The sequence below is a fragment of the Nicotiana attenuata genome, unplaced genomic scaffold, assembly GCF_001879085.1.
Source record: "Nicotiana attenuata strain UT unplaced genomic scaffold, NIATTr2, whole genome shotgun sequence".
In the NCBI taxonomy this organism is placed as follows: Eukaryota; Viridiplantae; Streptophyta; class Magnoliopsida; order Solanales; family Solanaceae; genus Nicotiana; species Nicotiana attenuata.
Window position 1 is genome coordinate 264,617 of NW_017671132.1, and position 12,817 is coordinate 277,433.

Here is a 12,817-nt window from a genome sequence, read left to right on the forward strand (position 1 = left end):
TGTCGTCGAGTCATTTACCCACCGCAGTCGAATCTAGGTCGACCGCTGGCGGCGATGGCCTTAGCCATAATATAATTGATGGCCTTAGCCATGTGGGCGACTTCGACTGTCGTCGAGTCGTTTACTCACCGTAGTCGAATCTAGGTCGACCGTTGGCGGCGATGGCCTTAGCCATAATATAATTGATGGCCTTAGCCATGTAGGCGACTTCGACTGTCGTCGAGTCGTTTACTCACCGTAGTCGAATCTAGGTCGACCGTTGGCGGCGATGGCCTTAGCCATAATATAATTGATGGCCTTAGCCATGTGGGCGACTTCGACTGTCGTCGAGTCGTTTACTCATCGTAGTCGAATCTAGGTCGACCGTTGGCGGCGATGGCCTTAGCCATAATATAATTGATGGCCTTACTTTTTCAACTCGGTGCGGGCGAGTCTTAGCCGTTATTTGGAGATAGCGGCGCTTAGCCTTAGTCCCAATTCGGACGCGGTCGAACTACCGATCGTGATGGTAAAAAACACGGCCTCGTAGTTTGACCGGGGCTGAACTTTACGTGGCCCGAATCTTAATTCGAGTTGGGAGAACTTACTTGAATGGCGAGGGTGCCTATCCTGCGCTTCGATTTGTTGGAGGTCGGGCTTTGCTTTCACAGATGAAGGCGTTTGGCCTGAGTCTCGGTTCAACTGTGGTTGGACTTACTGGCGAAGGCACGTAGCCGGAGTCCCAGTTCGACTGTTGTTGGACTTTGTTAAATTTGGTGGCGAAGGCACATAACTTGAGTCCCTGTTCAACCGTAGTTGAACTTTTTGGTGAAGGCGCATAGCCTGTCTTCGTTCAACCGTAGTTGAACTGTTTGGTGAAGGCGCATAGCCTGTCTTGGTTCAACCGTAGTTGAACTAATTGGCGAAGGCGGGTAGCNAAGCAGGACCCCCAGTTCCGGACGTTCCGTGAGGGCCTTGAGGAATCAGAGGCTCTTTTGAAGAAGAGAACGACTGAGCTGAAGGAGATTGATGAGCAGCTGATGGCTGCTTTGGCTCGAAATATCGAGCTGGAAACCCTCCTTCAGTCAAAAGGGGAGGACTTGGAGATAAGCCGTGGGGTGGCGGAGGCTGCGAAACTGCGGGCCCAGGTCACGACCCTTACAGCTGAGCTTGATGCTAGGATGGCCGAAGTTGAGGTTCTCAGGCGAACTGCCCCACAGGATGCCGTGCATCGTGAGGCGCACGAGATGTGGGTGTATCATGACGCCAGGTTAGTCGTTTTTGAGGAGTTTTTGGCGGCAGGTCGAGCTTCCGAGGCGGAAGTTGAAAGGCAACGGCACTTGACCCGTGTTGCCCGTGAAGCGGCCGGTTATGGCTCCGACTCGCCTGGTAGGGAGGGCTGTAATTCTGAGGACGTCAACCGTTTGGACTCCAGCTCGTGGATTTCCAAGGCTTATCAGTCTGGAGACGGCAACGGACCGGACGGCGACCCGGCGGGTCGTGACGGGAGGGGTGGTGTAGGCTCTTAGGGCTTGTATGTATATATATTTCTTGTGTAGATGGGGCCTTTTCTAAGGCCAGTTATATGTATATCTTTTGGAGATAAATGAAATATGACTTCTGTTTCCCCCTTTTTTTTGTGTCACTGTTTCTCTTTCGTTCTTTAGAGCTTTTGTTGCGCTTTTTGTTGACCGTCGGTGTTGGCGGCCCTAGTCGAATTTAGATCGACGACTTTAGTCGTGATGGAATTGACGGCCTTAGCCATAAAGGCAACTTCGACTGTCGTCGAGTCGTTTACCCACCGCAGTCGAATCTAGGTCGACCGTTGGCGGCGATGGCCTTAGCCATAATATAGTTGATGGCCTTAGCCATGTAGGCGACTTCGACTGTCGTCGAGTCGTTTACTCACCGTAGTCGAATCTAGGTCGACCGTTGGCGGCGATGGCCTTAGCCATAATATAATTGGTGGCCTTAGCCATGTGGGCGACTTCGACTGTCGTCGAGTCGTTTACTCACCGTAGTCGAATCTAGGTCGACCGTTGGCGGCGATGGCCTTAGCCATAATATAGTTGATGGCCTTAGCCATGTGGGCGACTTCGACTGTCGTCGAGTAGTTTACTCACCGTAGTCGAATCTAGGTCGACCGTTGGCGGCGATGGCCTTAGCCATAATATAATTGATGGCCTTAGCCATGTAGGCGACTTCGACTGTCGTCGAGTCGTCTACTCACCGTAGTCGAATCTAGGTTGACCGTTGGCAGCGATGGCCTTAGTTTTTCAACTCGGTGCGGGCGAGTCTTAGCCGTTATTTGGCGATAGCGGCGCTTAGCCTTAGTCCCAGTTCGGACGCGGTCGAACTACCGGTCGTGATGGTAAAAAATGCGGCCTCGTAGTTTGACCTGGGCCGAAATTTACGTGGCCCGAATCTTAATTCGAGTTGGGAGAACTTACTTGAATGGCGAGGGTGCCTATCCTGCGCTTCGATTTGTTGGAGGTCGGGCTTTGCTTTCACATATGAAGGCGTTTGGCCTGAGTCTCGGTTCAACTCTGGTTGAACTTGCTAAAGTTGAGTACGAAGGCGTCCATCCTTGTAGTTCGAGCGGGGTCGAGCTCGTTGGATTTAATGGCGAAGGCACATAGCCTGAGTCTTGGTTCAACCGTGGTCTGACTTATTGGCGAAGACACGTAGCCGGAGTCCCAGTTCGACTGTTGTTGGACTTTGTTAAATTTGGTGGCGAAGGCACATAACTTGAGTCCCTGTTCAACCGTAGTTGAACTTTTTGTTGAAGGCACATAGCCTGTCTTCGTTCAACCGTAGTTGAACTGTTTGGTGAAGGCGCATATCCTGTCTTAGTTCAACCGTAGTTGAACTAATTGGCGAAGGCGGGTAGCCTGAGTCCCGGTTCAATCGTAGTTGAACTTTTTTGGTGAATGCGCATAGCCTGAGTCCCGGTTCAACCGTGGTTGGACTTATTGGCGAAGGCACATAGCCTGTCTTGGTTCAACCATAGTTGAACTTGTTGGCGAAGGCACATAGCCTGAGTCCCGGTTCATCCGTAGTTGAACTTTTTGGTAAAGGCGCATAGCCTGTCTTGGTTCAACCGTAGTCGAACTTTTTGGTGAAGGCACATAGCCTGTCTTGGTTCAACCGTAGTTCAACTTGTTGGCGAAGGCGCATAGGCTTGATTTAATGACGAAGGCGCTTAGCCTGAGTCTTGGTTCAACCGTAGTTGAACTTACTGGCGAAGGCGCATAGCCTTGATTTAATGACGAAGGCGCTTAGCCTGAGTCTTGGTTCAACCGTAGTTGAACTTACTGGCGAAGGCGCGTAGCCTTGATTTAATGACGAAGGCGCTTAGCCTGAGTCTTGGTTCAACCGTAGTTGAACTTACTGGCGAAGGCGCATAGCCTGAATCTTGGTTCAACCGTAGTTGAACTTACTGGTGAAGGCGCATAGCCTGATCTTGGTTCAACCGTAGTTGAACTTACTGGCGAAGGCGCATAGGCTTGATTTAATGACGAAGGTGCTTAGCCTGAGTCTTGGTTCAACCGTAGTTGAACTTACTGGCGAAGGCGCATAGCCTTGATTTAATGACGAAGGCGCTTAGCCTGAGTCTCGGTTCAACCGTAGTTGAACTTTTTGGTGAAGGCGCATAGCCTGTCTTGGTTCAACCGTAGTTGAACTTTTTGGTGAAGGCACATAGTCTGTCTTGGTTCAACCGTAGTTGAAGATTTTGGTGAAGGCGCATAGCCTGTCTTGGTTCAACCGTAGTTGAACTTTTTGGTGAAAGCGCATAGCCTGTCTTGGTGCAACCGTAGTTGAACTTTTTGGTGAAGGCGCATAGCCTGTCTTGGTTCAACCGTAGTTGAACTTACTGGCGAAGGCGCATAGCCTGAATCCCAGTTCAACTGTTGTTGAATTTTGTCGATCTTGATGGCGAAGGCTCATGGCCTGAGTCCCAGTTCAACTGTTGTTGAACTTTGTCGATCTTTGATGACGAAGGCTCATGGCCTGAGTCCCATATTGTGGGTATTGAGTGCTGAAGCTCGGTTTGGATTCGAGACCTTGAGCGGCTCATCCGTTGTCTTCCCAACCAGGGTTTATAGGCTGTCTTGAGGCGACTTCTCGGGTCGAGATATCTCTGTGCCGGTTTCTGGCCGGAGCTCGTATCAGGGATGTGGGAGATGCCTTACAGAGACCTTCCCTTAGGAAGGGGGGGGGGCTTCTTTTTTTTGTTTGCACTATCTGAGATCGGAGAGAGAGACAAGACTTAGATCTTGATTTGAGATCTTTGAGTTCCATCGGCCTGATATGCCGCTTTGGCTTGTTTATGCGGGGTTGTTCTTCCTTTTCCGGCGTTTCTTTCCTTTTGGTCCATGGAAGAACTACGCGATTTCGCTATGAAATCCCCACAGACGGCGCCAAATTGTTTGCTCAAAAGTTATCACATATCTTATGAGTATAAAACAATATAAATAAATCACGGGAAAATCATAGCAAACCGTAATAATCCGTTGGACCACATGAAGGAAACGAAAATAAGTACTCAAGATTAGGGGGAGAAACATTAAAAGCCTTTATTGATAATATTGGTTTGGTCTGCCTCTCCATGAAGAGGTTCAGACCCTTACAATGGTGTTTTCTCTTCCCATAAGATGGGTATATTTTTCTCTTCTCTCTCTCTCTTCTCAATAGTGGTGAAGAAGCAGCCCCCCTTCTAGGGCTTCCACTCTTAGTATTTATAGATGTGAGCTTCGTGAGCTGGCAATAAATGGTCATCGCCACGCTGAGGTTCCGTCCCCGTGGGGGAATGAATGGGCTCGTGCCCTCGTAGATTAAATCGGACAAGAGTCGAATCCTGTTATGAATAAGTGGCCATACCACTTATTAATTATGGATTAGCTTAAGACGGGATTGACTCCGTTAATTGCCGTGAGATCGGATTCTGACCCATACAACTTTCATTTTATATCTGCACAATATACTTTTGCATAAAATATGTAGTAATATAATTGTACCCTGGCTTGTTGTGTGCTAAAATAGACGTCTCATATTCGAGCTACTAGAATGATCTTTCTTTTTTTTTTTTTTTTTTTGGTAGGGAACGTTTTCATTTCATATCTGCACAATGCTTTTGCATAAAAAAGAGGTTCACCCACTTTTAAAAAGAAAAAGAAAACCGCTTGTAACTTATGGTAACTTGTTGTGTACCAAAAAATTGGAGAAAGATGATATTTTAGGGTAATCTTTAATTTTTCACTCCCGCTTGCCCTATAGGCAGATTTAAGGTCAAAATTAAAAGTGTTGTCCATGGGACAAGCAAGAAGTAATACTTGTTAAACTTGCAGATATGCTTATAGGACAAGCGGGGACAAAAATTCAAGATCATCCACTTTAAAAGCTATTTGTGCACTTCACCAGTGATGTACATGGATAAATCATATGAGGAATATTTTTATAATCCTTGTCTGCCTATTTTTTCTTGAATTTTAGGTAGTATTTGCCCTAGCATTGTCAAATTAATTGCATTAGTCATAGCTTTGCCTACTTGTTTGTAGTGTTATCTACCTGTTTACATCTTTATTTTGAATCTTTATTTCAAATATCCCCTAGTAGTTATGTTCTAATTTTGCATATTTTCTTTGTGAGCTTTAGTTGTAGATTATAGCCCCATTTAGCTCTTGTATTGTATTTCTTCACCTATTTTGCTATCCTTTAGTTGTAGATTAAAGTTCCTTTACTTCCTTTGTTTTATTTCCTCACCTGTTTTTCCAACCTTTAGTTGTAGATTATAGTTCCTGTTAGTTCCTTTATTTTATTTCTTCACGTGTTTTACGACCTTTAGTGGTAGATTATATTTCGGTAATTCATTTTATTTTTGTCGATTATTTTCGGGATAGTGCTTGCGTAGTGACTTTTAGATTATAGTGGCTTTGGTAAACGATGGTAGGGTAAGGTCTTGTCCTCGTAGGTGTCAGCGCAAGGGGGGGGGGGGTAATGGGGTTAAGAGGGCTAAGGGAGCTACTAGGCTGAGAGTGGGGTCTTGGAACATAGGAACTTTGACTCGAAAATCTGTAGAGTTAGTGAAGATTCTCGAGAAAAGGAAGATTATTATAGCTTGTGTACAGGAGACTAGGTGGGTATGAGATAAGGCGCGGATGTGGGCAGTTTCAAACTTTGGTATTCTGGGAGGGTGAGGGGCAGAAACAGGGTAGGTATCTTGGTTAATTAGGACCTCCGTGAACTAGTGGTGGAGGTTAGGAGGGTGAATGACAGGCTGATGATTATTAAGCTAGTTGTTGGAGGTTTTACTTTGAACATAATCAGTGCGTACGTACCCCAAAAAGGCTTGGATGAGGAAGTCAAGAGGCGTTTCTGGGAGGATTTAGACAAGATGGTGTGTGGTATCCCGCATACCAAGAAGCTTTCATAGGAGGAGATTTCAACGGTCACATTGGAGCGACGTCTGGGGGATATGATGATATGCATGGTGGCTTTGGTTTTGGAGAAAGAAACGGAGGAGAAACGTCTTTGCTGGACTTTGTTAGAGCATTTGATTTGGTGATAGCAAACTCGAGTTTCCCGAAAAAGAGGGAGCACTTGGTCACCTTGCGGTGTTCGGTGGCCGAGACTCAGATTGATTATTTACTCCGCAGGAAGTCGATGGAGGTCTTTGCATGGATTGCAAGGTCATCTTGAGTGAGAACCTCTCGACCCTTCATAGGCTCCTGGTCATAGACCTTGAGATCACGAGGAGGAGGAATAAGAGGCCGATGTATAGCCAACATAGGATAAAATGTGGAGCCTTGACGGAAGCTAAAGCGCAGGAGTTGGGGGTCAAGCTGGTGACTGTGGGGGCTTGGAGGAGTAGCGGGGACGCAAGCGCTATGTGGACCACGACTGTGCAGCGCACTAAGAAAGCCGCGAGAGAGGAATTAGGGGTCTCAAAAGGTTACTCTGGTGGTCACAAGGGAGACTGGTGGTGGTATGGAGATGTGCAAGGAAAAGTGGAAATCAAGAAAGCAGCGTATCTAAAGCTAGTGGAAAGTGTAGACGAGGAGGAGAAGAGGGAGAATAGGGAGCTTTATAAGTTGGCTAAGAAAGAGGCAAAGCTAGCAGTTACAGCAGCCAAGACTGCAACTTTTAGTCGTTTATATGAGGAACTCGAGGGCCAAGGTGAGTATAAGAGGGTGTTTAGGTTAGTCAAGGCACGAGAAAGAAAGGCGCGTGACTTGGACCAAGTGGAGTGAATCAAGGACGAAGAAGGTAGAGTTTTGTTGGATGAGGAGCTTATACGTCGAAGATGGCAAACCTACTTCCATAGTCTCTTGAACGAAGAGGGGGACAGAAGCATTGTACTGGGTGATTTGGAACTCTCTGAGAGTCGTTGTAACTTTGGGTATTGTAGGCAAATTAGAGTGGATGAAGTTGAGGGTGCTATGCATAAGATGAGTAGGAGCAAAGCGATGGCCGGATGAAATCACGGTGGAGTTTTCAAATAGTGCGGGCAAGGCAGGCTTGGAGTGGCTCACTAGGTTATTTAATGTCATTTTCAGAACGAAGAAGATGCTCGAAGAGTGGAGGTGGAGCACGATGGTTCCTGTATACAGGAACAAGGTTGATATCCAAAATTGCAATAACTATACGGGTATCATGCTACTTAGCCATACTATGAAGTGTGGGAGAGAGTGGTAGAGTTAAGGGTGAGGAAGAGTGTGTATATTTTTGAGAAACAGTTTGGGCTTATGCCGGGGTGTTCGACTACAAAAGCCATCCGCCTTGTTAGGAGATTGATGAAGTGTAGGGAGAGAAAGAAGGACTTGCATATGGTGTTCATGACTTAGAAAAGACGTATGATAAAATTTCGAGGGAGGTTTTGTGGAGATGCTTAGAGGCTAGAGGTGTACATGTTGCCTACGTTAGGTTGATTAAGGACATGTATGATGGGGTAAAGACCCGAGTGAGGATGGTGGGTGGGGACTCGGACCATTTTCCGATTATGATGGGGTTGCATCAGCAGTCAACACTCAGCCATTTTTTGTTTGCTCTGGTGATGGACGTACTGACGTGCCACATCCAAGGGGAGGTGCCGTGGTGCATGCTATTTGTAGATGATATTGTATTAATTGTTGAGACACGAGACGGTGTGAATACGCAATTAGAGGTATGGAGGCAGACCTTGAAATCTAAAAGTTTCAAGTTGAGTAGGACCAAGACAGAATACTTGGAGTGTAAGTTCAATGGCGAGACTCAAGGAGGGGAAGGGGAGGTGAGGCTGGACTCGTAGGTCATCCCTAGGAGAGGGAGTTTTAAGTACCTTAGGTCTATTATTCAGGGGGGTGGGAAGATTGATGAAGATGTCACACATCGTATTGGGTCGGAATGGATGAAATGGAGACTCGATTCCGGTATTTTGTGTAACAAGAAGGTGCCACCGAAACTTAAGGGTAAGTTCTACAGGGTGGTGTTCAGACCAACGATGTTGTATGGGGCTGAGTGTTGGTCGGTCAAGATCACTCATATCTAGAAGATGAAGGTAGCAGAGATGAGGATGCTGAGATGGATGTGTGGGCACACCAGGTTAGATAGGATTAGAAATGAGGTTATTCGCGACAAGGTGGGTGTGGCCCCTATTGAGGACAAAATGGGGGAAGTGCGGCTTAGGTGGTTTGATCATGTGATGAGGAGGAGCACAGACGCCCCGGTGAGGAGGTGTGAGAGGTTGACTTTGGAGGGCCTACGGAGAGGTAGAGGCAGGCCAAAGAAGAGGTAGGGAGAGGTGATTAGGGAAGACATGGCGCAGCTTCAGCTGACTGAGGACATGACCCTTGAAAGGAAGGTATGGAGGTCGAGGATTAAGGTAGCAGAGTAGGTAGTCTAGAGTGTTCATAATAGTAGTATTGACACGCAGTCTCGCTTTCTGTTGGTAGTAGGTTTTTATGACTAGCCGTTATTTTCTTTCATTGTTGATTACCTTACTGTCTTGTTGTTTTCATTCTGCTTTTATATGGCTTTTTGGTATTGTCTCTTCTTGTCTATATTTTCAGTAATGTGGTGCTTTGTAACAACCTGACTTGTCGTTTTAAGAATTAATGCTCCTTCAGTGACTTAAGATCTCGAGAACCTTCGTAATATGTATTATGACCCGCGTGTGTGGTCGAGTTTGATTTTCGGAAGAACAGAATCTAATTTGAAAGAACAATTCTCATTTTGAAGCTTTAATGGAAAAAGTTGACTAGAGAGTTGACTTTTGAGCAAATGACCCCGGGATAGAATTTTGATGATGTCAATAGCTTCGTACGGTAATTTCGGACTTAGGTGTGTGTCCGGATTTGGATTTGGAAGTCCGTAGGGCAATTCGATGCATTTTGGCGAAAGTTGGAAATAGAAGATTTTTTTGGAAAATTCGACCGAAGGGTGAATTTTTGATAACGAGGTCGGATTTTGATTTTGGAAATTGGAACGACTCCATTTCGTCATTTACGACTGGCGCGCAAAATTTGAAGTTATTCCGGATTGATTTGATACGTTTTGGCACAAAATATAGAAGTTGGAAGATTTGAAAACTCATAATTTGATTCGATGCGCGATTCGTAACTTCGGCGTTGTTTGACGTAGTTTGAAGCCTCGACTAGGTTCGTATTGCAGTTTAAGACGTGTTGGTATATTTCGTTAAGGTCCCGAGGGCCTCGGGTGAATTCCGGATGGCTAACGGATCGATTTTGGAATTTTGAAGCTGCTAAAATTCTGCTGTTTCTGGGCAGCAACTAATACCTTCGCTTCTGCGGCAATTTCATCGCAGAAGCGACCTCGTAGAAGCGAGGATTTCGTCGCAGAAGCGACCTTGGTAGAGCTGGAGGGAGGTCTCAGATGCGGACAGTCTTGCGCACCTGCGCAATCGCATATGCGATACCTTGAAGACGCAGAAGCGGACTGAGGCATTAGATTTTCTGAATCAAGACTTGAATTCAAAGACGTGAATGTCTTTTCTGGCTTTAACATTCTTATAGATGCTTTGATCATAGATGGTTTTAACAGAAGCCTGCGATGTCTTGAAGACGCAGAAGCGAATTGGCAGAAACATTTAAGGACCAAAAAATAAGTCATTTTACCATTTTCGATTGGGATTTTAGAGCTCGGTTTTGGGGCGATTTTGGAGGAATTCTTTATAACTTTGACTTGGGTAAGTGTCCTATATCCAAAAGTGATTATATTTCATAAATCCATAGTTATATTCATCATTTATTTCGGATTTAAATGGAAGAAATCAAGATTTTTGCAAAACTTTTTCAAGAACGAAAATTTAAGATTTGGAGGTCGAGTTGTTATCAGAATTCCATAAAATTGGTATGGTTGAACTCGTATCGGAATAAGTGTCTGGATTTCGTGAAAAATTATGTCGGTTCAAAGAGGCAAGCCCCGCGTTGACTTTTGTTGACTTTTTAATGTGAAATTTTAAGTCGGCGTTTTATTATCTGGAATTGTTCCCGATGATGTTTAATGAAGTTATATAATTAAATTGGATAGGTTCGAGCTGTCCGGAGATAAATTCGAGCAAGAAGGCTATTTTGAAATATCGGCCTAACTCCGTAAAGGAAAGTATCTTGCCTAACTTTGAGTGGGGGAATTACCCCTTAGGCATTGAGTTGTATGTGCCATTTTTGTAACGTGAAAGCCGTGTACGCGAGGTGACGAGTGCATACTTGGTTTATATGTGCAAATTGTGTCAGTTAAAATTCGTAGACACCCTTAAGTATTAAATTGAAAATTGTTGGTACTTATTAAATCCTTTATTGTCATGCCTCATTCCTTGTTTGTCTAGTTTGTAATTTATATTATAATTTGGTGTGATTGCCATTTGGATTTTTAACTGAATTCCGTATGTTTGTTGATTTGATATTTCTTGGAAATAATCACATTATGGATTTTCCTTATGCAAATAATTAAGTAAATAAGTTTAAATTGTGGCGTTAATATATTTATGAAGATTTGGATTTAAGAAGAGGTTGTCCTTGTTGAGTTATTCTCCCGTCTTTGCTTCTGCATATTTACTTTGGGACTACGAGGCGGTACCTCGTGAGATCCCCTGTATTGCATATTTACTTTGGGACTACGAGACGGTACCTCGGGAGATCCCCCTGTCTTGCATATTTACTTTGTGACTACGAGGCGGTACCCACTACGAGGCGGTACCTCGGGAGATCCCCTTGTCTTGCATATTTATTTTGGGACTACGAGGCGGCACCTCGGGAGATCCCCCTGTCGAGCATTTACATATGGGTTTACGAGCTGGCAACACCTCGGGAGCGCCCCTGTTGTTTACCTCTATTTGCTGTGCTGTTACTTATCTGTGAAGTACCCGTCGTTCACTCCTCAGTCATTTCATTAAATTATTATGTCTTCTGTCTTGTGAATTGCCCATACAGTTGGGATAGAAATATGGGCACAAGGTGCCGTGAGATATGAAAGTGGGATGAGTCCCGAGATTTTTAGGATTATGAAGTGAGGTGTCAATCGATGATTTCACTTGAAAGAATTATATTCGAAAGGTTTTATTTAAAAGAATTATAATTGAAAGGTTTTATTTAAAAGAATTATATTCGAAAGATTTTTATTTGAAAGAATTATATTCGAAAGGAAAGAGTTTTATTTAAAAGAATTATATTCGAAAAGCTTTTATTTGAAGGAATTTTATTCGAAAGTTTTACATGAAAGAATTATATTCGAAAGGTTTTGCTTTAAAGAATTATATTCGAAAGGTTTTTATTTGAAAGAATTATATTCTAAATGAAGGGTTTTTATTTGAAAGAACTATATCCGAAAGGTTTTATTTAAGAGAATTATATACGAAAGATATTTATTTGAAAGAGTCATATTGGGAGATATTTAATTGAAAGATTTAAATTCGTAAGATATTTATTTGGAGGAAGTATATTCGAGATATATTTAATTGATAGGATTACATTCTAAGAATTTTATTTGGAAAACTTATAGAGAAAGGATGTATATTTTGAAGGACTTGATTAATTGGTTGTACTTGACTTTATTATTCGTGTGAGCAATATTTATGGTATTCTTGATGCCTTGCTATTTATGTCACTATTTGATTATTGTTGCTATCACTGCTATCAGTTTCTATTATATTTTGTATGTTGCACAGGTTATTAGACTAGTGAGTGTCTTGACTGTACCTCACCACTACTCCACCGAGGTTAGTCTTGATACTTACTGGATACCGATTGTAGTGTGCTCGTACTACATTTCTGCACATTTTTGTGCAGATCAGGTATTGGAGATATCGGACTCTGCCAAAGATAGAGTGCGATCGCAAGAATTTACGGTAGAGCTGCTTGGTCGCCGCAGTCCTTTGGAGTCTTTCCATTTCTATTGTACTATTAATTTCTTATTCGAACAGTATTGTATATTCAGTCCTCTAGATCATTCCATGTATTCAGTTAGAGTTCGTGTCTTAGTATTACCAGTCTTGGGAGGTTGTTATATTTGTTTCCCCTTTGGTTTCGACACTTGTATTATAATTATATGTTAAGAAAAAATGGCTTGACTTGTTATTATCATCGGCTTACCTAGTCTTAGAGAAAAAATGGCTCGACTTGTTATTATAATCCACTTTTGGTTTCGACGCTTTCCTGAGTCGAGGGTCTATTGGAAACAGCCTCTATCCTCACAAGATAGGGTAAGGTCTGCGTACACACTACCCTCCCCAGACCCCACGGCGTGGGATAATAGTAGGTCAGTTGTTATTTTTGTTGTACTACAGTTTAGAGCCTAATTATCATATGTAACTATAGTTTATCGAATTATCATTTATAGATAATGT

General features: G+C 43.8%; 1 protein-coding gene across 1 annotated transcript; it reads left to right on the forward strand.

Moving 5' to 3' along the window:
- Positions 1–6,752: 6,752 nt before the first annotated feature.
- LOC109206147 lies at positions 6,753–9,916 on the forward strand. The gene is made up of 2 exons (XM_019368937.1): positions 6,753–7,155; positions 9,744–9,916. The coding sequence occupies exons 1-2, from the start codon at positions 6,753–6,755 to the stop codon at positions 9,914–9,916; spliced, it is 576 nt and encodes a 191-aa protein (XP_019224482.1).
- The last annotated feature ends 2,901 nt before the right edge of the window (positions 9,917–12,817 follow it).